The sequence below is a fragment of the Ovis aries genome, chromosome 9 (genome assembly GCF_016772045.2).
Source record: "Ovis aries strain OAR_USU_Benz2616 breed Rambouillet chromosome 9, ARS-UI_Ramb_v3.0, whole genome shotgun sequence".
Classification (NCBI taxonomy): Eukaryota; Metazoa; Chordata; class Mammalia; order Artiodactyla; family Bovidae; genus Ovis; species Ovis aries.
Window position 1 is genome coordinate 70,218,693 of NC_056062.1, and position 26,541 is coordinate 70,245,233.

Below are 26,541 nucleotides of genomic sequence, written 5' to 3' on the forward strand. Positions count from 1 at the left end.
TTTATTATAAACCAGGAATATCTATGTTCTGTGATTCACTGACATTAGGAAAATGTGTAAGTTTTTTCCTTAGGTTCCCCCTTTATATAGTATATTACAACAAATGTATATATTTCAGTAGTGGGAGGGATAAATTTAAGAGATGATTATAGGAAATATTTTCTTAGTCTCACAGGAGAGCCCTTCTTGTACCCTCATGAACCCAAGGAAAGAATCAGTTTCATTATAAACTTAATGTTTTCCCTATTATTTAATATTTACTAAATGAAAATGTAATATCAGTCAACACATGCTTTTGTTTATATGGATTTATTGTATTAAATATAAATATGCAAAAAACTATGACTCAAATTATGAAAATGAAAACCTTTTCTCATTAGATTTTTACATGCAAAGAAAACATGGGCTTTGGTAACAAATTAGTATTCTTCAAAATATATTTTTCTAAAATTCTGCTAGAAACTATAATTACTAAAGGTTACTGACCAAAAGAAAAGAAAATGACCCCTAACAAAATATGGTATTGTTTTACATTCTTTTTCTTACCTTTTCTTTCAACACAATTTTTTTATTTGGTATCTAATATAAAAGCTATGTAAAAATGTGACCTAACCCTCTGCAGAAAGAATCTGTTGTGGTAGAAACTCCAATCTGTTTTCCCACGCATAAACTATGTCAGTCGACAGACAAGACTTTGCTAAAGCTAACAAGGGATGTTCTCAGTTCAATTCTAAAAGACAGGATAAAGTCATACACATAAATTCTTAGTACACCCTCGAACTTACCAGATGCTAGCAGTAGAGAGTTGATAAATACTTGCCTTGCCTGCTATATAACCTTGAAGAAGACAAAATGGAAGAAATTAACAGGCTATCTAACTGGTTAAAGTGACAAGATCTTTGGGAAAATGTAATCATCTTAGAGTTTTGATAACCATTGTCAGATAACTGGCATTCCCTAGGTTTTAAGGCAAACATGTTGAGAGAAAAGATCCATATGGATAATTTAAGATTAACCACAGATATCTACATTGCATTATTGTATTTCAAAGCAATTTCTTATTTAGTACATAAGCCTGTTCCACAGAAAAGGTACATTTCTTGAAGGCAGGGACATCATGCTCTCCACCATTGTGTCTTCAGGGCCTAGCATAGTGCTTGTCTCACAAGATGTGCTTAATAAATTTTGGTTAAATGCATGAGTAGGCTATCAGATTCTGAAAGGACACTGTGAAATCACAAATGATCTTGGTGAAAAGACATGAAAATAAATGAATGTGAATATGAATGTGACTTTTTCATGAACTTAGATTTAAAATGCCAAAGTATGTATATGTCTGCCCTGGTGGCTCAGATGGTAAAGATCCGCCTACAATGCAGGAAACCCAGGTTCAAACCCTGGGTCAGGAAGATGTTTTGGAGAAGAGAATGAACTACTTACTGCAATATTCTTCCCTGATGGCTACTTACTCCAGTATTCTTGCCTGGAGAATTCCCTGGACAGAGGAGCCTGGTGGGCTACAGTCCATGGGGTCGCAAAGAGTCAGACACAGTCTACTGAGCAACCAACACTTTCACCTTCACATGTGTATATTTATTTGCATGCACACACACGGAACAAAGGGATGAATATTAAAGACTAGAGCCAAATTTTAAGAATAACCTAACCCCTGAAGACTAAATTCCATATTGGAAAACTTCTGAGTGTTAGGTTTATAACTTTCGAATAAATTTGAACATTCTAACTGCAGAATTTAGGATTATATTCCTGTTCTCTGGGAGGAAGTTTATATTTATTGGAAAAAGAAAAAGTAATATCAGAAAATGTCTCTTAAAAGTTAAATTTGGAAAAAAGTGAATAAGAACTGATAGGCCTATAACACAAGGCTGCCACCAAATCTTAATAGTTGATGAAAATAGCAAAACAATTTTGTTTATATTTTACTCTAATAAATAATATAGTGAATATACATTGCACTCTTAGTGTTTAACAGTCATTTCTGCATTATCATAAATGACACACTTAATAGTTTAAAGGACACTTCCATTAACCATTCGAAATAGAGATCTTTGGTGAGAACTAAGATATGGAAGACTTAGCTAAGTTGCTTAAGGTCACAGAATTAATGTCAGACGATTTGAATATGACCTCCTGATAAGCCATTACCTTATCCACTCCCTCTACTGCCATTCTTAAAAGAAACAGCACTCAAAGACAAGAATTTAGCTCTGTTTTACTGTTTGTGGCCCATTTTCATGAGGATTTCCTCACTTAACTAGTTAAAAGTAAAATGAAGTCCAAGGGAGGAAAGAGGCAGTAAGAGAATACCTAAAGGATTAAAATGAATTCAAGATTACCAGCCAGGATAAACAACTTTCTATCTATGGAACAAAAAGAAGAGAAAGGGGAAAAAAGCCAAGTCCTTGACTTGAAGGGGGTATGGGATGAAATGACAGAAGGAATGCAGAGTTCTGGAAGGATCCTTCGGCTCCGCACACAAGAGCTTGCAGCTGCTCCTTGAGGCTAGTTCTGGGTAGGAACCGGATTTGTACCCATGAAATCAGTGGGTGATTTTCATGATGGTCCCGATGATCACTGTGTCATCAGTCGGTTTTGTTCAGCCTCATCCTTAGTTAGTGATAAAAGAGGAAGATTCTTATTCTCTGTGCCAGTTCTTTTGCATGTTGCTGATTAGAAAGAAATCCATAACCACAGATAGATCTTTTTATTTTGCTGTACTTTTTACCTTAGAAAAGAAGTGTTGAGAGACATTTTGTTTAGGATCAGAAGAATTTGAGAGTTAGGTTTCCTGACTTTCAAATAAATTTGAACTTCCTGAGTACAAAGTTTAGAATCAAGTTCCTGTTTTCTGGGCAAAGTTTCATGTATTGGTGATAAAATGTGAATTTTCTGCTTCAAAGATAAAAGACTCAAATGATTTTTCAAGGCCTGGGAAGCCCAAGACAGTTATTCCAAAACTAAATTTTAATGAGTTAAGTGTAAATGAATTAGAAACATGCTTCTCAGATTTCTTATTAAAATATACATAAGGTTACAGGTTATGAAGAAAAATGCTTGGCAAAGTTCATCTCAGCAATTGCCAATCTTAAAACATTTAAGACATTTTATCAGTTGTCCCAACAGCAGATGGAAGCTGCCGCTCCCTTCCATCCTTTGCTTTTATTGCTAAGTTCTTTAGAGCTTAAAGTGCTTCTTCTAATTAACTTCTTTAACATATTGCTCATCTATCCCCAGGCACTTATAGAACAAAGTACAAGGCTGGTATCACTCCAGAATTTTAGAATATATTTAATTCAGCTATTTGATATCTAATCGGAGAAGAAATGCAAACCCAGGCATACTCCTTTATGTGTTCACAAGGATACCTTCAATCTACGCAAACTTACATTGTTCTGAGGACCCATGAGTTCATATGGTTATCTATGAATGCCAAAGGAGATTAACCAGGAGTAACCAGGAGCTTGCTGTACTTTTTGCCTGCTTTCTATGAATATGCTTTAAAGCCACTTCTTTTCAGGATTTATGTTAAATGACCAGGTCATGCTTAATTTCTTCAAAGAGAGGTAGAAAGTGGACCAACTTAAATATTTGATACAAAGAAATTCCTTGTTGTTCCTTGTCAGAAAAAACAGAAAATACTTACTTGCATACAGATAACTAGTTTTGCAAACTTGAAGTTCAGAGTATTTTATAAAGGACTGCTGCTGCTGCTGCTGCTAAGTCACTTCAGTGTCCGACTCTGTGTGACCCCATAGACAGCAGCCCACCAGGCTCCCCCGTCCCTGGGAAGAACACTGACACTACAGCTGAACTTGTCATGAGTAATAATTGCCCTTTCATTTTATTTTTTGCCATCTCTGTTTTTTTAATTGGAGGATAATTGCTTTACAGTATTGTGTTGGTTTCTGCCATACAGCAACATGAATCAGCTGTAGGTATACAAATGTCCCCTCCCTCCTGAACCCCGCTTCTATCTCCTGCTCCATCCCACCACCACCCCCCCCACCCCTCTAGGTTGTCCCAGAGCACTGGGTTGAGCTCCCTTTGTCACAGAGCAAATTCCCATTTGCTATCTATTTTACATATGATAAAGTATATGTTTCCAAGCTATTCTCTCAGTTCGTCTCTCGTTCTCCTTCCCCCACTGTGTCCACAAGTCTATCCTGTATATCTGCCTCTCCATTACATGCAGATTCTTTACCTCCTAAACCCTAGGTAAGCCCATAAAACCCATATTAGGTAGTTAAGTGCCATGTCTTTACAACATGAACACTGAACAGCTGTACTCGTTTGAATTCAAATTATTTTCATATTTCTCTAATTAACCCTACCAAGCAAATAAGTAAATATGTTGGCACTGATGACTTGGTCTTCATTATTAAATGTGATGATCCTGTAAGATCTGATTCTTTTTATTCCTACTCTATAAAGTTTATGCCTGCTTCCTAGATAACTTACAAAAGAACATTTAGATAGGCTTTTAGAGGCTTTAATAGTGTACCATCTTATATGATCTCTGCACCTGTGCTGTGAAAATGATTGATTAGATATTTATGATCCACATCTTAGGAATGAGGAGGTAAGTGACTATGTGACATTGGAAAAGTTCCTTAAATTGTCTGAGCATCAGGGTCTTCATTTCAGTACTTGCCACATAGGGTTGTGTGGGGAATAAACTGAGAAAATGCCTATAAATATTTTAGTGGAGTCCTGATACATATTAACTGTTCAAATATCAAATGTTACATAAACTATTGCCTAAGATCCCTTAGCTATTAACTGGTGAAGTCAGCATCAAAGTCAGGGTCTTCTAATTTCTGCTCTGGTGCTCTAGGCTCCCCATTGCCCACAAGAGCATTTTTAAACATACAATAAAAACCTCCATGTTCTTGTTCCTGTTGGTTTTGCCAGCCCTTTGTTCTCCAACCCCTTACCCACTGGCATTGCAGCCAAGCCAAGCTGCTGGCAGGCACTCTCTCCTGCTCTGCCAGAGTACGTACTGTCTTTAGATAATCTCTTTCCATCCTGTGAACTCCCACCCATCCTTCAGGATCCAGATCAAGTGATGAGTGAACCTTACAGACCCACAAACAGGACACTCTGCCTCTGTCCCCAAGATTTTCTTCATCTCTGTTAAATAGCTATCTTCTCATTTAACAGTTTGTTTCTCTCTTACACAAAACTGTATACTCCTTGAAGTCAGGAATTTTGTTTTACTCAACTCTGACCCTATATCTGTCCATTGGTTAGTGTTTGTTGAACTGATTCTAGGTTCAGTTTCCTCCCCTTCATCATGCTGCCACATGTGCTCAGGGTGGCTTTGGTAGACCACAGTTAGAGAACAAGGGCTCTAAATAATATTTAATTAAACATTTAACCTGGCAGATCTGGTTCTCCTGGTAAAATATTGGTTCCCATTCCTAGACAATGTTCTACTTGTTCACCTGATATAGACACGTAGACTGGATAAACTAAGATTTTCCACATTGTTTGAATTTCCACCAAGATTGCCATTTTTCCACCTTCATTTCCTGCAAGTCTTTCCCTTGGCCACTGGATACCACCAACTACACTGATGTTCTTTTAGTCCCTAAACACCAAACTCTCAGCTCCATGGCCTTGGCATGTGCTCTGCTTTGCTTAGTAGAGTCTTTCCCCATCTTCACTTTGCAGTCTTCTCATCTGTCAATTTTCATTAAATATCAACTTCTTCCGTGAACATGGAAAGTCAAATAGGTCTCCTATTATTCTCCTTCATAGCCCCCTGATTCTAACTCCCCCTTCCTCTTCTCTGTTTCCTCCTCCCCTCATCCTCTTCTTCTTCCTTTTGCCATCATCATTTCTTAATAATTTGTAGGTATTTTATTTATTTGCTACATTTTTTCTTTTGCCTGTTTGTCACATTGGAAGTAAACTCCATAAGAGTAAGGACCACATCTGTCTTGTTGAGTGTTGTATGACAACACTTCATGAGGATTATAAATTGAATAAATAAAGAAAGAAAAAATGAATACAATAAACTCGGATGTTATATATACAGGTATCTATCAAATATAGCTTTAAAAAAACTAATTCAGACCATATAGGCTTTAAAAGAAAAAACAATCTGTCAATAAATCTGTAGGCCCTTACCAGTCATCTTCTAAGCAAACTCTGTTAGGTGTGGCACTAAGAATATGGAATATAAACCATGCCTTTTCATTCGTTGTTGCTGTTGTTTAATTGCTAAGTCATGTCTGACTCTTTTGCTACTCCATGGACTATAGCCTGCCAGACTCCTCTGTCCAGGGGATTTCTTAGGCAAGAATACTGGAGTAGCTTGCCACTTTCTTCTCCAGAGGATCTTCCCTAATCAGGCATCAAACCCGCATCTCCTGCATTGCAGGTAAAAGACTATGTGATTTGATCTTCAGACCCTCTCAGCTTCAGGCTACTGTTGCTCTTGCTAACTTTGACCTATCCATACTGGTCTCCTTTCAGTGTTTCCAAAATGCCTTTCTTCTTATCCGGAACATTTTTCCACTTTACTCGTTAGGAAGGGTACATAAGATCAGTTTATCCTATCCCCTCATGTGTCCCTACTTTTTCTTGTTTCTTTCCAAAGTTCACTGTAGTTTCCCAATGAATGTATTCTTCAGCCTGTGCCCTTCATTGTCAGGCTATGTTCCAACAGACGTCTGCCTTCCCACACTCTTCAGAACTCTTATGACTTTCTATAAACCAAACAAATCCACACACTTTTGCTCTGAGTATCTTAATGTAACTTGGAGGATCCTTCTATGATTTGTAGTAGTCCTCAACAATAGAGTAACTGTGCTTGCTTTAGAGACCATGGTGGATATTTGAAAGACTATGAAAGGCTCGTTAACATGATGGAAGAGTGCCTCAAGAAGGTCATAGAAAAGGAGGAGAAAGTTAAAATACTGAAGCAATCAAGTTGTTTCATTTTGTCCTTTAAGAGTGTTATGGGTAAATAAATTCCCTAATATCAGAATGCCTTTTTTAAAAATATAAATAGCATATTTTTACTGGTTGTACTTACCAAAAAAATTTAAAGGAATTAATCTTAAGAAGAAAAAGGTGGAATTTTACAGTTTCCTCCTTCCTTGCCAAATAAGAACTTTCTTGTCCCCCGTGTTTTGACTATATTAACATCTATGTTGTTTGCATACAGTTGCTAAAACATTAAATACAGTGTCTTTCCAAATTCATTGACATACCTTACTTTTTCCTAGTATGAGTTAGTGATTAATATAGCTTGTTAGGCCTCTAGTATGACTTTATAAATACAACCCAGCTGTATTCACCCTCCAAAACTGAAAAATGAGAACTAGTTTTTCTCCATTTAACTTTTTCTAAAGTTTCTGCAAGATGATGCTCATGTTACAGTTAAACATCAGCTGTACAGCTTTCTCTTTCTTTAGCTATTAGTCCCTTAGGTATTAACTCTGTAATCAAAGGGAGGTCAACTGTATCCAAATACAAATATGCCAGAATGTCTCTGGCATAAATCTCTCCCTAAAGATTTTAGTAGTATTACTTCAGAAGAGAGGGGGAAAAGTACTATGTTTTATCTAAAAGCTAAGAACTTAATTCATTTAAAAAATGAAGTACTGAGTTATCCTTGCAGAGAGCTATGTGAGCACAGGATCTATATGTTACTCATCATTTTTCTTTTTACTAAGTTTAGAAAGAACTTTGATAATCACAGGAAAACATGCTGCTATATAGGAACTATGTGGTTACTCTCAATGAATGCTTCCCATATTGCTATAAACTGCAGAGAGGGTATAGCCGTCCAAATTCATAGTTATTTTCTGGTATCCAGTTAATTTCAGAAGCAGCTAAGGGCCAGTAGGCAAAATTATGAACTACATGGAGGACATTTCTTTCTGTTTAGATGTTAGCTGTCCAAGCTTCTGAACTTCATTGCTAATAATTAATTGTTCTATTTCCAATAACAGGCTTCAGGTGGAATGCCTCTGAAGGGTTTCATTTTACTTACCCTTTGTACAAATCCAGGCCTGACTAGATCGTATCTTGAAACCCAAATGTTTCCCATCATTACATTGGGAAATGAGTCCCAATGGGGTGACACTGAAAGCTGATTATGAGAGCATTCCTCTTTCTGATTGTACACTGTCTTTTGGATGTTATTTAAAACAATTTCACTACCAGGAAGATATTTTTTGAATACCTCCGATTTGCAAATAATCATAAGTATGAATGTTTCCCTTCAGTAAGTGGCATGAATTTCCAAATGTTCAATTTACTTATGTAATTGTTTCTTCTCCTTCTCTTTCATTATTAACTAATTTTTCAGGCTGGTGGTTTGATGCCTGTGGCCCATCCAATCTAAATGGAATGTTTTATACAGCGGGACAGAACCTTGGAAAGCTGAATGGAATAAAATGGCATTATTTCAAAGGGCCCAGTTACTCCTTACGTTCCACAACTATGATGATTCGACCTTTGGACTTTTGAAGGCATAATATCAGTCAAGAGCAATTATAAAAGCCACCAAGAAATCTGGAGAAGCCACCAGATGAGAAACTGCTTGAAAATTTCTGAAGCAAACAATATGGTCTCCCTTCTAGCAACAAGTAGCAGTTATGTGAAGTCACCAAGGTCCTTGACTGTGAATTTGGAACCTTTTGAGTTCACAAAGTCTCTGCCTGGGATGATTGATTGTGTTCATATGGCTTGACTATAGACTGTCATTCACTGTCATGCTTTTAAAAGGGAAGAAACTGTTAAGCTCACTGTGCTTCAAACTACTACTGGATTTTATTTTGGAACTGTGGTAGCCAGATGATAAATATGGTTTATTTCATGTAAAACCAAAAAAAAAAAGAAAAAGAAAAAGAGAGAGAAGAAAATGAACAACAACAAAAAGCATACATGAAGAATAAAAACTGGCTTGCCATAATCCTTTGGAAAAGATATATTACACCAGTGAAATGGTGTTATTTCTATGCAAACCTAATAAGTTTGTACTGTTGCACAATTTTAATAAAAGTTCAGGAAGAACAGCATTGCCCTCTGAGTTAGTGAAATGGATTTCAGAAGTCTAATTCCTAAATCATACTTGCTAGTTGATTTCAGTTAACCCATCTTCAAATGTAAATTCCATTTTGGTAAACTATAAAGAATTGTAGTGCATGAAGAATAGCAGTGTGAATTAGAAACATACTCTGTTATTCTTTGATTTTTTGATACAGTTTTCAGAAAAAATGGACATAATCAACTATTGGACATATGAGATGAAAATTTATCCTTCCCCCCATGCTACAGTTTTCATTTATTTTAAAAACTGGCTGATATATAAATATATTTATAGCCTGAGTAAAGTTTAAAGATTGTGAAATATATCATCAAGCCCTTAAAATAATATACATGCATTTAATATTTCCTTTGATATTATACATGAAAGCAGTATTCTAGAGTGTAATAAGTTGAAATAAAACCAAGTGAACTGGAACAGGTCATTTTACAGTATCTTATTGCATGTGTCCACTTACGTGTAACTTTATTATTTTTAAAATAATTATCTTCAATTCTTCACCCTGTTATTTCATGCTAATTTAATTTTTACTAATTAACTGAAACTTGCTTTCCAGATTCACTCTGTTCCAGTTTCTATAAAAGATACACTTTGAAGTCTATGAAAAATGAAAGAATTATAAATATCATTGTACATAGCATGTTTATATCTACAGTAAACCTAATAGCTGTTTATTCTGGAATATGCAACATTACCCTCAATTGATGCAAATAAGCACATTTTCAAAAAACTACTATACCACCTTTTGAAATATACTATTTTTTCCTATTTTTCTACCATGGGCTCTGTTTTCTTAGGCAATTTCTGATTTTAAGACATTACCATTATAGGAAAAAAATTGGCAAACTTTGTATTATATGTTAAAGAAAACACAAGAACAAAAGAGAAAATTAATCCTAGTCACTTGACTAAGAAAATTCTAATTACTAGCTACTATAAATCACAATGAAAATATTTCTGTGGCTTAACTGATTTTAAGTCAATTTTGGACACAGATATTTGTGGCAATGTGAAGTTACTACAGTCTTTTGTCAAGAAGTACTTTCTGCCTCTAAGTACTCAAGGTTACAAGCGTGAACAGTTTTTATCAAAACATGAGGTATACTCTGATATGCAAAAATTGAAATCCACTTTGGGTTTCCTTTCTTAAAAAAAGTAAAAGTTTTTATTGGGCACTAAGACCAGTTTTAGGCCTGGTGATTTGATCTCTTGTGCCTTTGTGGGTTTCCTCCAGTTGAGAGAATAAGGCTACTCACATTTTTCAGAAGTTATTTTTTCAAAGTTTACCATCAAATGTTTATACTTTTACATGTGTATACAAACCTGTTCTGCCTTAAAATTTATGTTTGCAGGTAACATATGGAACATTTATGGAACATTGTGGATCATTTATGTTCCACAGTTTTTCTATTCTTGTCGACTCTTTCATAACACTGTTTAGCTGCTTCCTCTGAAAACCTCCTTGATGTTTCCATTTAAGTGAATGAAAGTGAGTGTTTTGTTTTTGTGTGTTCCTAGAGATTTTTTTACTTACCTTTCTTTTGAGAAGTAATACATTTTCCATCTTATAATGCAAAAATAAAAGGAAATAATGGGGAAAAGCATGATATTTACTGTTTTGTTATCTGGGTTTAAAAATGAAATATTTCCAATTATTTATAATAAAGCAGTACAAAATGTTTTATGACTCCATTATGTGCACTGTGGCCATTTAACATGTATATTCTTTGCATTTAATTATTTAGGATAAGACAATCAGGTAATAGGATTTTGTCTTTCAATTTTTATATGAATTAAACTCATGTAGTTTCTATGGCAATTTCTGCACATCAATGGCAGCTTTATTCGATTTAAATAAAATTGAAAGTAACATATTCGTGCAACTCCTCATTTTACATATTTTATAAGTTTTAAAATTAGAGATATATGGAAGTATGGGTTCTATGAAAAAAATTACCAAATGAACTAAAGTCTCAATCTTTGAAAATCTTTCAGTCTTGGATATGATAAGAAAGCTTAGCTCCATTAGAACTTTAGATCAAAGCAATGGGTCTGAGTCCCACATCTCTACTGTGATTATGTTCTGTCAGTAATTATCTTTTTTTATTTCTTGTGTTCTTTTTTTATTGAATAAATTCTTTAAATTCTATAGTAGTCTATATTTGCGAAAGTTTTACACGCATGATTTAATACAATCCCATAATAGCCTTTTTTTTAACACTACTATTGCCCCTCCCCCCTTTCCTCTCCACAGTAGTAACCAGTAGTTTTTTCTCTATATCTGTGAGTCTGCTTCTTTTTTATTTTATTCACTAGTTTGCTGTATTTTTTAGATTTTACATGTAAATGATAGTATACAGTATTTGTCTTTCTCTGACTTACTCTACTTAGCATATTGCCCTATGTCTATCCATGTTGCTGCAAATAGCAAAATTTCCTTCTTTTTTATAACTGAGTAGTATTCCGTTGTATGGGCTTCCCAGGTGGCTAAGTGGTAAAGAATCTACCTGCCAGTGCAGGAGATGTGGGTTCAACCCCTGGGTTTGAGAAGATGCCCTGGAGAAGGAAATAGCAACTCACTCCAGTATTCTTGCCTGGGAAATCCCATGGACAGAGGAGCCTGGTGGCCTACAATCCATGGGGTCAGATATGTCTAAGCAACTAAAAGAGTCAGACGTGACTTAGCAACTAAACAACAACATTCCATTGTGTGTGTGTGTGTGTGTGTGTGTGTATATATATATATATATCGCCCATCTTCTCTATCCATTCATCTGTTGATGGACACTTAGGTTGTTTCCATGCCTTGAGAATTATAAATAATGCTATGAACATTGGGTTGCATGTATCTTTTCAAATTAGTGGGTTTTTTTCTTTTTGGATATATACCCAGGGGCGGAATTGCTAGGCCAGATGGTAGTTGTGATTTTAGTATTCCGAGAAGCCTCCGCTGTGCCAATTTACATTCCCACCAAGTGCAGAAGGGTTCTCTTTTCTCCACATGCTGGCCAACACTTATGTGTGTTCTTTTTGATGACAGCCATTCTGACAGGTGTGAGGTGGCGCCTCACTGTGGTTTTGGTTTGCACTTCCCTGACGGTTAGCAGCGTTGACCATGTTTTCATGTGCCTGCTGGTCATTTGCCTTTCCTGTTTGGAAGAATATCTACTCAGTTCTGCCTTTTTTAATTGGGATGCTCATTTGTTTTTTGATGTTGAGTTGCACAAGCTGTTTATATATGTTGGATATTAACCCCTCACGGGTCAAAACATTTGCAAATATTTTCTCCCATTCAGTAGGTTGTCTTTTTGTTTTGTTGATGGTTTGCTATGCTGTGCAAGCAAGTTTAATTAACTTAAACGTTTAAGTTTAATTAGGTCCCATTTGTTTGTTTTTGCCTTTATTTTCTCTGCTTTAGGATGTTCTGTCAATTGTTAAATGCTGAATTATTATATGACAATTGACAATAAATTCTGCGAACTTGTTGTGGAATAATAGGATGCATTTTGAATATCTGAGTTTGGTATAAAGGGAAAAGGGCATAAAGGTGGGTACCATTATCAGCTATTTTTGCCACAAAACTAGGACTACCTTACCTAAGTTCCTCTTATATAAGTTAAATTTGAAAATAAATGTATGCTTCCTACATATGCTATAAGGAATCAGAATTGATGGTTAAAAGGTGCTAAAACACTGGAAGTTAAAAATGGACTTAAAAGAAAATAAGAATATGTGTGTACTTTAACACAGTGTCTAAACATCAAAACAGTGATATAAAAGTTTAGAGAAGAAAATTATTAAGGCTCTAAATTAACTGGAATGTTTCCATTAGGAGAAAGGTATAACAAAAATATTCATAATGAGTTTTTGGATTGTAATTACATAGCACTCCCTTTAGGAAATCATTTTATAGGCTTAATGAGCAGAATGTGAAATATTTTTAACAAACACAGTGAACAGCTACTTAGCATCCAAATGAAGCATTAAGAAGGCATTAAGGGTACAGGTGATTAAAGCATAAAGAAATTTACAATCAGTAGAAAAATAAGCAAGTTACATTAATGGGCAGTACAAGGAAGTTTATATTAATAAAATTAATGTTTGTTTAAACTGCAACAAGAATACTGGGATAATGTGCTGAAGGTTATGTTCTGTATAGAGTATAATAATAATAATAATGTATAAGGAAAACAAGTGAGTAACTACTGCTGCTGCTGCTGCTGCTAAGGCACTTCAGTCGTGTCCAACTCTGTGCGATCCCATAGACGGCAGCCCACCAGGCTCTGCTGTCCCTGGGATTCTCCAGGCAAGAACACTGGAGTGGGTTGCCATTTCCTTCTCCAACGCATGAAAGTGAAAAGTGAAAGTGAAGTCGCTCAGTCGTGTCCAACTCTTTGTGACCCCATGGACTGCACCCCACCAGGCTCCTCCGTCCATGGGATTTTCCAGGCAAGAGTACTACTACTCAATAGTAAATTTATATGTACATGTTTTTAAAATTTAAGGAAACACACAGGCATCCCTCAATTTACACAATACATTTTATAGAAGATGGTGTCTGAGCTTTGTTCTTTATACACTTTAGAAGGACTGTACTTGCTGCAATTAGTGAATGCGTTGGAAGGAGATAAAACTGCAAAAGTTTGGATCATTGAGGACAAATGGTACAATCTGTTAGAATGAGGACGTGATATATACAGCAGCATAACATGAATGGACTGGATTAGCTAAATTTGGAGAGGATTTAACGGGAAAAAATTCAAATAACTCCATGATTAGATGGAAGGTGGGAAGGGTCAAGGTCATTCCAGATTTTTCTCTTGGATAATTAGAGAGAAGATGGTGCAAATATCCAAAATAAGGAACACAGGTTTAGGGGAGTGGATAATGAGTTCAATTTTACATGTTGAATTAGAGATGATAGTGATTCAAGCTTGGCAATGGAATATAATGAGTGAGCTCAAGCAGGACCAACATGGATGATATTGGACTCTAGATTATTTAGGCAGAAGTTAAAATTATTAGACAAGATTATTTGAAAAGCATATGTAGTGAAATAGACCTCACTTAAACACTTAATCAAGCATAAAATTTTTAAGGAGCAGATAAATGACAATAATTCAAAAAGGAGATGAGAAATTACATCTGGATAAACTAGAGAAAAGTCATCATGAGGTAATGGAGTTATAGAAGTCAGGTGACTGGATTGCATGAATAACTGAAGACGCCTAACTCACCATAGATGGTGGGGGCATTATTGTTAAAAAGTGCCCACTGAATTTGGCATACAGGGGGCCACTGGTGATTTTTGTTAGGCCAGAATTAGAGGTGTAGGGGTAAGACACCAGGCAGCAAGAGGGTTATGAATAAATGAAAGGTAAGGACAAGAGGATAATTAGAGTTCAGACTCTTCCTATTTACAGTAGAATTACTTCTAGGCTAGTGTTATATGTTAGAAGCTTTTTAGAAATGCAGAATCTCAGACCCCATCCCACTACTGAATTAGAATCTTCATTTTAATAAGATACTCAAGTGACTCATGGACATTAAAAGTTTGAGAAACTTGGTTTAGATTGTCGTTGTCATTGGGTCACTAAGTCATGTCTGACTCTTTGGTGACCCCGTCGACTTTAGCCCTCCCAACTCCTCTGTCCATGGGATTTCCCAAGCAAGAATACTAGAGTGAGTTGCCATTTCCTTCTCCAGGCGATCTTCTCAACCCAGGGACTGAACCCAGGTCTTCTGCTTGGCAGACTGATTCTTTACCACTGAGCCACCTGAAAAACCCATTGGTTTAGATTAGACTTTCAAAAAGAAGGCTGAGAACGAAAGGAGCTAGGGAGGGAACTAAGGGACAGGAGTGGCTTTTAGGATTCTTTTTTAGGATGACAGATGTGTGAGTGTATACGCAGACTAAGAGAGATGAGCCTTTCCAGGAACTGAGGCTGAAAGCAGGAGCAGAAAGGTCCTTAGATGGAACAAGTGTTCTGGGGTGGCTGAGAGCATGACTGAGTGTTGGGAGGGAGAGGAGGTTTACTTTTAATAGGAGGAGAAATGTCTCTCTGAAGAGACTAGGAGAGCATGAAATGCTGTAGGAGGCACAGCCAATTAATGGTTTCTGTTTCATAGAGGAAGGGGAAGGAAGGAAGCATATTTGTAAGACTGTGGGTAGTTCAATTAAATAGTGTTTGAAAATAGGTTTGGCATGACCACTTAATGAAATGGGTGCAGTATACATCTAGCGGAGTCACAACTTTATCAAGTACTTCTGGAGGCTCAAATGGCAGTTCCTGCAGTGCAGGAGAGCTGGGTTCGATCCCTGGCTTGGGAAGATCCCCTGGAGAAGGGAATGGCAACCCACTCCAGTATTCTTGCCTGGAGAATTCCATGGACAGAGGAGCCTGGTGGGCTACAGTACATGGTGTCACAAAAGCCCAACATGACTAAACAACTAACACTTTCACTTTCTAAAGATTTAATTGAGATTTGGAAATCATGAGTGTGAACAGACTAATCTACTTTTCCCAGTGATTTCATATGTGTGAAAATAATGAAATAAAAAGCCTCACCCAAAGCTGTCTCCTCTTTAAAGCCCACCCAAATCCCCTAGACTGAATTTCTCACCCTTCTTCTGTGTTCCCAAGGCATTTTATTTTTACTTACGTTAAAGAATTTTCAGTTTGACTTGTGCTCCAGTCAGCTATGAATATACTTGTTCTGTGAGATAGTTCTCTCAGATAGTGAGCATTTGGGGTCAGGGATGAAATTTAATTAGTTTTTGTTGTTATTGTTACCAGAACCTAACATTGTGTTTAGACCATTCTTGAATCTCAATTAAGTGTCAGATGATTTACACTTTTTCTGTTCCAGATTATATCCAGAGTTCTTATTCCTTGTCTCATTTTACATTATGTTTCCAGGAACCAGTATAATGTGAAGACAGCTTAGACGGTAAGTAAATTGGGTTAATTGGGGGTGAGTAGGTGGAGGAATCGGAGAAGGCAATGGCACCCCACTCCAGTATTCTCGCCTGGAAAATCCCATGGGTGGAGGAGCCTGGTGGGCTGCAATCCATGGGGTCGCTAAGAGTCTGACACAACTGAGCAACTTCACTTTCACTTTTCACTTCCATGCATTGGAGAAGGAAATGGCAACCCACTCCAGTGTTCTTGCCTGGAGAATCCCAGGGACAGGGGAGCCTGGTGGGCTGCCATCTATGGGGTCGCACATTGTCAGACACAACTGAAGTGACTTTTCGGACATGACTGAAGTGACTTAGCAGCAGCAGGTGGAGGAATGGATGGACCCATGACACATGAATGAAAACTACAGGAATTCAAAATGATCTATAATTTTTTTTCTCTAGAGAGGTTATACTGTAAGAAAAATGCCTTTATGCTTTCAACAAAAAGATTATAAAGACAATTTTTACAAACATCGAAGGACATCAGATTATTTATATACTAATGAGAATCATGTGGGTTACATTTCTCTCTGAATTAGACATGATTTGTTTAGAGTGTAAGGAACAGGAAACAAACCATGGATCCTAGCATAACAAAAATATCTGACAATATTTGAGCTGCCTATGTCCAAACTAGTAAGATGCACAATGAGTCTAGTACTCAGGGAGCGACAACACTGATCTGAACCTCAGCCAAGGAGGGAACAGCCAAGCACAGATGACAGCATTTCTGGGGGCAATGGAACAGGGAAAAGGAGACGTGGGAATTTCCATTATTGTACCAGAAATCCACAAAAGCCTCTGCGGCAGTGGCTCAGCAGTAAAGAATCCTCCTGACAATGTAGGAGAGGCAGGTTTGAACCCTGGGTTGGGAAAGTCCCCTGGAGAAGGAAATAGCAACCATCTCTAGCATTGTGGGTGTCCCTGGTGGTTCAGACAATGAAGAATCTGGCTTCAGTGCAGGAGACCTGGGTTCAATCCCTGGGTCAAGAAGACGCCTGGAGAAAGGAATGGCTACCCACTCCAGTATTCTTGCCTGGTGAATTCCGTGGATAGAAGAGCCTGGCTGGCTAGTCCATGGGTTCACAAAGAGTCAGATATGACTGAGCAACTAACACTTTCACATTAGCATTCTTGCCTGGGAAATCCCATGGACAGAGGAGCCTGGCAGGCTACAGTCCATGGGGTTGCAAAAGAGTCAGACACGACTTAGTGACTCAACAACAATTGTATCTTCTGGACTATATTATTGCTTTTGTGAGTTTGTAGATTAAGAGTGAGGATGAGCCACTTGGAAAAGGTGCCTGGTATGCAGATAGAGATCAGTAAAAGTGTGTTCAGTGACAGTCTCTGGACCTCAAAACTGAGAAGTCTTAACATTATTGGTGCCCTGTGGCACTTGGTCTCCATAGGAAAGACTGTTAACTGAGAAATCTTGCAACCTGTGATTCTCTATCAAGAATTACAGGATTTTTTAGGTTGCCGTTGGGTTTTTGTTTGTTCACTTGTTTTGGTTTGGGTTCGGTTTTTCTGACCAGGAGAGTGTGCCCAGCTCCCACACAAGGTGACCTAGAAGTGCTGAATGGTAAATATCTCAATAAACAATTTTTAGCAGATGACAAATGTCTGTAGCCCTTCTTTTGATCAATGCAACTCTGGGATGAATTCTACACTGTATCCCAAATCTCTCAGCAGAAATGAGTTCCCATTGCTCACACTGGCAGCTAACTTGATAACACACTATTTTGTTGTGTTATTTTCCTACCTGTCTTATCCCCAGTCCTTTACCCATGTCCCTGGAATCACCTCTCAGATGAATTACTTGCCCTCAAATCTTTTTCTCATGCTCTACTTTGGGCAGAACCCAAATCAAGAGAAGTCTATGTGTATCAGGTGCATAGTTAATTACTGAGAAACAGAGATGCCTTCAATAATATAAAGACCAGTTGAGAGTGAGAACAGCCACAGAGTAGCCTTTATAAGGACAGATGGAGCTGGTGGTCTCTGAAAGCATTCATGAAAATAACCAGTTGCAAGTTGTATTTTATATCTGTTACCACTGTACATCCCTTATTAAGTTTTGCTAAATATGCCAGACTAGAATAAAACATACCATGGATAGTTGAGAGAAGGATTTGTGCCCACTCTGTGCTAGAGTAGAAAAGTTAAGAGTGACCATCCCCAAGGCAATTTTAGGGGTGGCCCTGGAGACTGGGACGTCTCCAAGGGGGGAGGTGAACCTAGAGTGATATGAGTTTTGAGCAGTTAAGTCATACGGGTTTCCTCATGAGAAGATGTTTCTGCCACAGTAACCATGGACTATTCCAGATTAAGGGAATCATCAGACTTCTTTAGGGTGTCCCCTGAGTTAAATGCATCCTATATATACTGGTTACATTCACTGAGAACCAAGCCAATGGCCTCTTCTCTATCAGCATGCCTCTCACTGCCCCAGCATCATTTCCTGGCTGCCTTTCTGCTGCTCCAACTTCATTCCTCCCTGATTATATAGACCCAGAGCATTGTTAGTGCTATCAACCTTATAACTCTGGTCTGCCATGTTTATAAAAGTGATTAAATACAATCTCATTTTCCGTATTATTATTTCAGTGAGAAACGTATTTGGCTTAAAACATTTCAGTGTGTTTCATTGTTTTCCAACATGAAAACATTATTTATTTTCTACAAGAAACATTTTACCAAAATATTTATTTCAAACTGTCAGGTCCTTTTGTATTATTGCACTGAGCTTTCTGCTCAGTGTCTCACAAGGTCAAAATCAAGGCCTCAGCAAGCTGCACACTCCTCCGGAGCTGAGGATCTGTCTAAGCACTCTGTTGACAGAATGAAGCTCTTGAGGTTGTAGAACTGGAGTCTCCTTCCTGCTGGAGGTGAGCTGGTGGCCATACTTGGCTCTCGGCCACTCTCAGGGAAGACTGTATATTGTTGTTGTTGTTGTTGTTCAATCACTCAATCGTGTCCGACTCTTTGCAACTCTGTGAACTGCAGCACACCAGGCTTCCCTGTCCTTTGCTATCTCCCAGAGTCTGCTCAAACTCATGTCCATTGAGTCAATGATGCCATGCAATCATCTCATCCCGTCACCCCCTTCTCCTCCTGCCCTCAGTCTTTCCCAGTGTAAGGGTCTTTTCCAATGAGTCGGCTCCTCACATGAGGTGGCCAAAGTGTTGGAGCATCAGCATCAGTTCTTCCAATGAATATTCAGGGTTGATTTCCTTTAGGATTTACTGGTTTGATCTCCTTGCAGTCCAGGTGACTCTCAAGAGTCTTCTCTAACACCACAATTTAATTGTATGGGCTTGACCTAATCATATGAACCCTGTAAATTGGGGTCTAGACATTAGAGACAGGAATGAAATCCATTACCTTCACAGTCCTGGGCATTATACTGGGCAAGTGCAATGTGAGGTAAAGAATTTTGGGGCCAGCAAAGAATTCTGCCTCCCATAGATGAGAAGGGGCTTACTGGGTGGTACAATGGTAAATAATCTGCCTACCAATGTAGGAGATGCATGTTCAATCCCTGAGATGGGAAGAACCCCTGGAGAGGAAAAGGAAATGGCAACCCACTCCAGCATTCTTGCACAGAACATCCTGTGGACAGAGGAGCCCAGTGGGCTACAATCCATGGGGTCACAGAGTAAGATACATCTTAGCAAGTAAACAACAACAACATAGATGAGAAACAAAGTATATAATAATACTCTGTTTATCAGGAAATAGATCTAGTGTTTTGGAAATGGTGCATATTCAAGAAAACATTGTCATGTATTATGTATGTAGTTAATGTCTCAATAAACAGTCTTCAACAGAGAATGTATCTCGGCAGATAAACATCTCATGCATGTATGCTAAGTTGCTTCGATTGTGTCTTACTGTCACCCTATGGGCTGTAGCCAGCCAGGCCTCTGTCCATTGGATTCTCCAGGCAAGAAAACTGAAGTGGTTGCCATGCCCTTCTATAGGGGATCTTCCTGACTCAGGGATCCAACCTGCATCCCTTACATCTCCTGAATTGGCAGCCGGGTTCTTTACCACTAGCACCAGCTGGGAAGCCCACAGATATACATCTCAGGTCAATGTATGTCAGAAGATCTAGGCCAACAGCCTAGCACTGATATTTACCCTAGAAAATTCTCTTACCCTCTCTGATATTATTTCCTCTGATTTTAAACATGGATAATAATAACAATCTTTGCTTGCTTTTTTTTTTCTTTCCTGTGCAGTATCATGGTCAGACTCAATGAGATATTCAAGTACTGTTGTGAGTATAAATCTCAATTTCATAAGCTCAGACAAACAAGAAAGAACACAATAATTTACACTGTGGTAATATAATTATGTAATACATTATATGGTTTAATCAGCTTAATTTTAACTCCCCATCAAATCAGCAAGGAAATCACTTCAGTTACTTGCAACTTCCCTATCCCAACACAGTGTGGAGGTTCTAGAGTGTAACGGAGATGCAAGGTCATGGAGACCACATCTCCAGTCATACTCCACATCCGTGACCCCCGAGGCACCCATTGTCCCGAGAGCAATCTTTTCCATCAGCTCTGAGATGCTAAAGGGTTGGGAGCTGGACCCACAATATATTGCAGCCTGACTGTTATAAATCACAATCCTCAAACATGAAACTCTTTCCCACCCAAGTTCTGTATCTTTGTGCATTTGGGTCCCACTGTCAGCAATGCCTTGTTTTCTACCCTGTATCCAGGGCTATCGAATATCTCTGAAACATTCTTTAAGATTTTGCTCAAACATTACTATATCTTCCTTGATCACATGACCGCATCCCCATGACTGTGAGTCCATACCATCTTAAAATCTATAGGAGCACCTAATACAAAGTATTAGAGTTCCTTGTTAGTGATGGCCTTTCTTTCTTACTAGATCATGAGTTCCCCAAGAGAAAGACTCTGTTAATTTGACTCTGATAATTAACTGTTGTATGCTTTATATGTAGCACAAAATTCAACCATGTAGAATGTGGTACATCAAAATAAATATTTAATGAAAGAATCTCACCATTTTCTCTCCCTTTTTTACAGTCTATATTCCAGTTTTATTGAACTTTAAGTGTATTCTGTTGATCTGGTCCTTCCCTTCCCATGCCTTTGTATATCTCATATTATGCATCTGATATATCATATACATTATACATATGCATTATGTATATGAGATTGCAGGCAATACTAGGAAGTGAAATCATCATGTTGAAAAGTGATAAATGAAGGGAAAGAATCGTGGTTTTTTTGCCTATTCTGGACAAATAATACCTCAGAGTTGATGGGAATATTTCTCTTTCTAGAATGATAGAATTACAATGCCATCATTTTATGTTCCCTGATGAGCCAGTGGATCTAAGCAATGGCTATTGACATTAATAAAAATAATGAACTAAATACTATATAACTCCTATTTGAATCACACATTGTTTATGAAGCATTCTTGCCAAAAACCAAACCTGAATCCTATAAAACTCTACATCTAACTATCAATTTACAGAAATTAAAAAATGGACAGAGGATACGAACAAACATTTTTCCACAGAATACGTACAGATGGTCAACAGACACATAAAAAGATGCTCCACATCGCTAATCATCAGAGAAATGCAAATAAAAACCTCAGTGAGATAGCATATCACACCTGTCAGAATGGCTGTCATCAAAAATACCACAAATAATAAATATTGGGGGTATAGAGAAAAGGTAACCCTAGTCCACTGTTGGTGGGAATGTATTGAATTGACCAAAAATTTCCATCAGTGTAAGCAAAAATGAAAGACGTTTTTCATTCTCACCGAGGACTTTATTGAATAATGTATTCACAGTCTTGTTTCACTACCTTCTGCCATTTTTCAGGCAACTTCTTAATTCCATCTTCCCAAAACCTGTTATATTTTTGCACAAAGAACTGTTCCAGTTATCTTTTACACTCTTCTATGGAAATGAAATTTTTTCCATTATGAGAATTTTGTAAAAACCAAAATAAACAAAAATCTGAAGATGCAAGTCTGATGAATGTGGCAGATGAATCAGAACTTCCTAGTCAATCTGCACCAGCTTTTGCCCAGTCATCAAAGAAACATTCAGCCTTGTATTATCCTGATTGAAGATTATGCATTTTTTGTTGACTGCTTCTGGACACTTTTTGTGGAGTGCTGCTTTCAGTTGGTCTAATTGGGAGCAGTATTTGTTGAAATCAATCATTTGGTTTTCTGGAAGGAGTTCACAATGGAGGACTTGCTTCTAACCCCAATACTATATACACAGTATCACCATCTTTGGATGAAGACTGGCCTTTGGTGTGGTTGGTGGTGGCTCATTTCACTTACCCCACAATCTCTTCTTTCCACATTATTGTACAGTATCCATTTTTCATCACCTGTCACAATCTGTTTTAAAAATGGAACATTTTCATTATGTTTAAGTAGAAAATCACATGTGGAAATACAGTCAAGAAAGTTTTCTTCACTTAACTTATGTGGAACCCAAACATCAAAGTGACTAACATAACCAAGCTGGCGCAAATGATTTTCAGTGCTTGATTTGGATATTTTGAGTATGTGTGCTATCTCCCACATGGTATTACATTGATTGTTCTGAATTATGTCTAGATTTGATCACTATCAATTTCAACTGATCATCTTGACTCTGTAGCATTGTCCAGAGAGAAATCATCAGCATGAAACTTCAAAAACCACTTTTGACACATTCAGTCAGTTACAGGACCATCTCCAAACACTGAACAGAATATTTTGTGCCTTTCAGTTGGATTTTTAGCTTTCTGGAAATAATAAAGCATATTATGCTGAAGACTTTTTTCTTCCATCTTCAGTATGAAAATGGCTACACAAAAATTTGCCAACTCTGATAAGTTTTTTTAAATGCACACTTATATGATAACTCTCACAATACAGTCTAAGAAAATTGCTTTGAATGAAGTTAAAGACAAATACGCACTACTAGAACCATCTTGGAGAAGGCAATGGCAACCCACTCCAGTACTCTTGCCTGGAGAATCCCAGGGATGGCAGAGCCTGGTGGGCTGCAGTCTATGGGGTTGCATAAGTCGGACATGACTGAAGCAGCTTAGCAGCAGCAGCAGCAGAGCCATCTTACTGTAAAAAAACTGAATGAGCTTCTTTTGGCCAACCCAATAAATTGATGCAGCCACCATGGAAAACACTATGGAGATTCCTTAGGAATTTAAAAGTAAAAAAGTAAAACTACTATATGATCCAGCAGTTCCTGTCCTGGGCATATATCTAGAACAAAGTGAAACACATTTGAAAAGATACATACAGTCCATGTTCATAACAACATTTATTTACAATAGCCAAGATATGAAAGCAACTTCAGTTCAGTTCAGTTCAGTCGCTCAGTCTTGTCCAACTCTTTGTGACCCCATAAATCGCAGCATGCCAGGCCTCCCTGTCCATCACCAACTCCTAGAGATCACCCAAACTCATGTGCATTGAGTCGGTGATGCCATCCAGCCACCTCATCCTCTGTCGTCCCCTTCTCCTCCTGCCCCCAATCCCTCCCAGCATCAGGGTCTTTTCCAGTGAGTCAACTCTTCATGTGAGGTGGCCAAAGTATTGGAGTTTCAGCTTCAGCATCAGTCCTTTCAATGAACACCCAGGACTGATCTCCTTTAGGATGGACTGGTTGGATATTCTTGCAGTCCAAAGGACTCTCAAGAGTCTTTTCCAACACCACAGTTCAAAAGCATCAATTCTTTGGCACTCTTCATAACTTTCTTCACAGTCCAACTCTCACCTCCATACATGACCACAGGAAAAACCATAGCCTTGACTAGACAGACCTTTATTGGCAAAGTAATATCTCTGCTTTTTAATATGCTGTCTAGGTTGGTCATAACTTTTCTTCCAAGGAGTAAGCGTCTTTTAATTTCATGGCTGCAATCACCATCTGCAGTGATTCTGGAGCCCCCCAAAATAAAGCCTGACACTGTTTCCACTGTTTCCTCATCTATTTCCCATGAAGTGATGGGACCAGATGCCATGATCTTCGTTTTCTGAATGTTGAGCTTCAAGCCAACTTTTTCACTCTCCTCTTTCACTTTCATCAAGAGGCTTTTTAGTTCCTCTTCACTTTCTGCCATAAGGGTGGTATCATCTGCATATCTGAGGCTATTGATATTTCTCCCGGCAATCTTGATTCCAGCTTGTGCTTCTTCCAGCCCAGCATTTCTCATGATGTACTCAACTTAAGTGTCATCAATGGCCAAATGCAAGTAAAATATACTTGCATACAATATTAATTTGCATATATCACATACATAATGGAACATTATGTATATTGTATATAATGAAATATTACTCAGCCATAAAAAGAATGAAATTTTGCCATTTGTAATAAGATGGACCTGAAGAGTATTATGCTTAGAGAAATAAAGTCAGACATAGAAAGACAAATACAGTGTGTTATCATTTATATGTGGAATCTAAAAAAGAAAACAGAAGAATGAATATAACAAAACAGAAACGGACTCACTGATGTAAAGAGCAAACTAGTGGTTACCCATGGGGAGAGAGCATGGGAGGGGGATGAGACACAGTAAAGGACTAAAAGGTACAAACTACTATGTAGAAAATAAACTGCAAAGATACATTTTATAGCACAGGGAATACAGCCAATAGTTTATAATAACTTTAAATTGAGTATAATCTATAAAAATGTTGAATCCCTATGTTGTACACTTCAAAGTAATATATTATAAATCAACTGTACTTCAATAAAATGAAGTGAGTAGATTAACTTTAGAGCCAGCACTTACAACTTCCTTTAAAGTATTTTGCATTTCCAGTTGTAACATATTTACACAGAAGATTTTTATGACTACTGCCTGTCTCAATATAAAGTATTTTAAAGAGCCTGCTGCATCTTAGATGCCTTGTTTTTATATAGAAGATATTCTTTAAGAGTTTGTGCACTCCGAGCATTTCAGCATTTATGTACTCCTTTGTCTAAATAGCTTACCTATGAAGAAATCAGGAAATTATGTTCTGTCTGATATATCCCTGGAATCCCTTTGCAGAATTTCAGTGAAAAGCAGCTGCTTCCTCAGTGGTTACAATTCAGTTATTTCCACGAAACGTTTTTATTAAGAAAATGATTTTCTGCTGAAAATGCGTCATGTCTGCTACATCCTTCCTTTGGTGGTTTATAAAAAAAATAAATAGTTCTTTATGTAATTCATGTTGAAATCAAATTGAGAAAATAGCATCAGCTGAGACATGTTAGTAACATTTGGGCCTTCCTCCATCAGCATTGCCAAATCCCTAGGTGGATGGGTTCTTTCTAATTCTCATGTCCATTCATCTGTATCAACTTGAGCATTTTTCAGTGATTTTATGCCAAAGGCATGCATTTAAATAGATAATTATATTTTAATATTATTTTCTGTATATTCCTTTTAGCCTTTTGTTGTGACAAGAAGAATAAGCGTGTCCCCAAAAGTATCTGGCTTTCTGTTTTTCATCATCAAGTAACAAACCTCAAAACATCTTTTAAACATTGATTATTTAATTACTAAAATTGTGTAAAGTCTAGTTGTGTTTCTTACTACTGTCTATGTTATACAAAGGTTTATTGTTGTTGTTTGGTTGCTGAGACACGTCCGAATGTTTTGCAAAATTATGGACTGCCCTTGGACTATGTAGCCTGTCAGGTTCCTCTGTCCGTGGGATTTTCCAGGCAAAAATATTGGATCGGGTTGTCATTTCCTTTTCCAGGGGATCTTCCCAACCCGGGATCAACCCTGCATTAGCAGGCAGGTTCTCTACCATTGAGCCACCTGGGAAACCCATGCAAATGTATAGATATTTGTTTTTATGTTCTGACTATTTTCCTCCAAATTCCTCATACTAAATATGAGAGTCACCAGGGCCATGTGGGTGATGAGTAAGTCTTAATTCTGTCCATTGAAAATCTTTAGACAATATTTTACTGATTCATTTTTTACTATTAAAACAATTTTAAAAATCAAAACAGAAGCAGACATTTTAGTATTTCTCCCTGTGATCAAAGTTCTGTTCTACAATCCTCTGGTATAGGGAACCCACTTTGAAATCCCTCTTCTCTCTTGTAAACTCTTCCTATGCGTGTGTGCGTTCTCAGTCACTTCAGTCATGTCCGACTCTTGGTGACATTATGTCAGGCTCCTCTGTCCTTGGAATTCTCCAGGCAAGACTCCTGGAGCAGGTTGCCATGTCCTCCTCCAGGGGATCTTCCCCACCCAGTGACTGAGCCAGTGTCTCTTGCATTGCAGGTGGATTCTTTACCTGCTGAGCCACCTGGAAAACCCCAAACTCTTCATTTAGAGACTAAAGTTGTAATCATATTTGTAAAGCTAGATCCAAGTTCAGCATATGGCACATGTTAAATATCTGCTTATGGAGCTAAAAAGAGCTGAAATATTAGATATTGATTAAGTC

At 37.6% G+C, this 26,541-nt stretch overlaps 1 protein-coding gene and 1 long non-coding RNA gene across 2 annotated transcripts in view; one reads left to right on the top strand and one right to left on the bottom strand.

The window, feature by feature from the left end:
• The window catches only part of ANGPT1 (angiopoietin 1), a 304,237-nt gene extending 293,278 nt beyond the window's left edge, over nucleotides 1-10,959 (top strand). Inside the window, exon 9 of the mRNA XM_004011787.6 lies at nucleotides 8,345-10,959. Within this exon, the coding sequence (XP_004011836.1) occupies nucleotides 8,345-8,505 (161 nt within the window). The 3' untranslated portion in view covers nucleotides 8,506-10,959. The remainder of the gene's footprint in view (nucleotides 1-8,344) is intronic.
• Nucleotides 10,960-18,740: 7,781 nt separating this feature from the next.
• LOC132657226 (uncharacterized) lies at nucleotides 18,741-25,188 on the bottom strand. The gene is made up of 2 exons (XR_009595076.1): nucleotides 25,085-25,188; nucleotides 18,741-22,473 (listed from the first exon to the last, which is right to left on the bottom strand). It is a non-coding gene; the product is annotated as an uncharacterized LOC132657226 (long non-coding RNA).
• Between the last annotated feature and the right edge of the window lie 1,353 nt (nucleotides 25,189-26,541).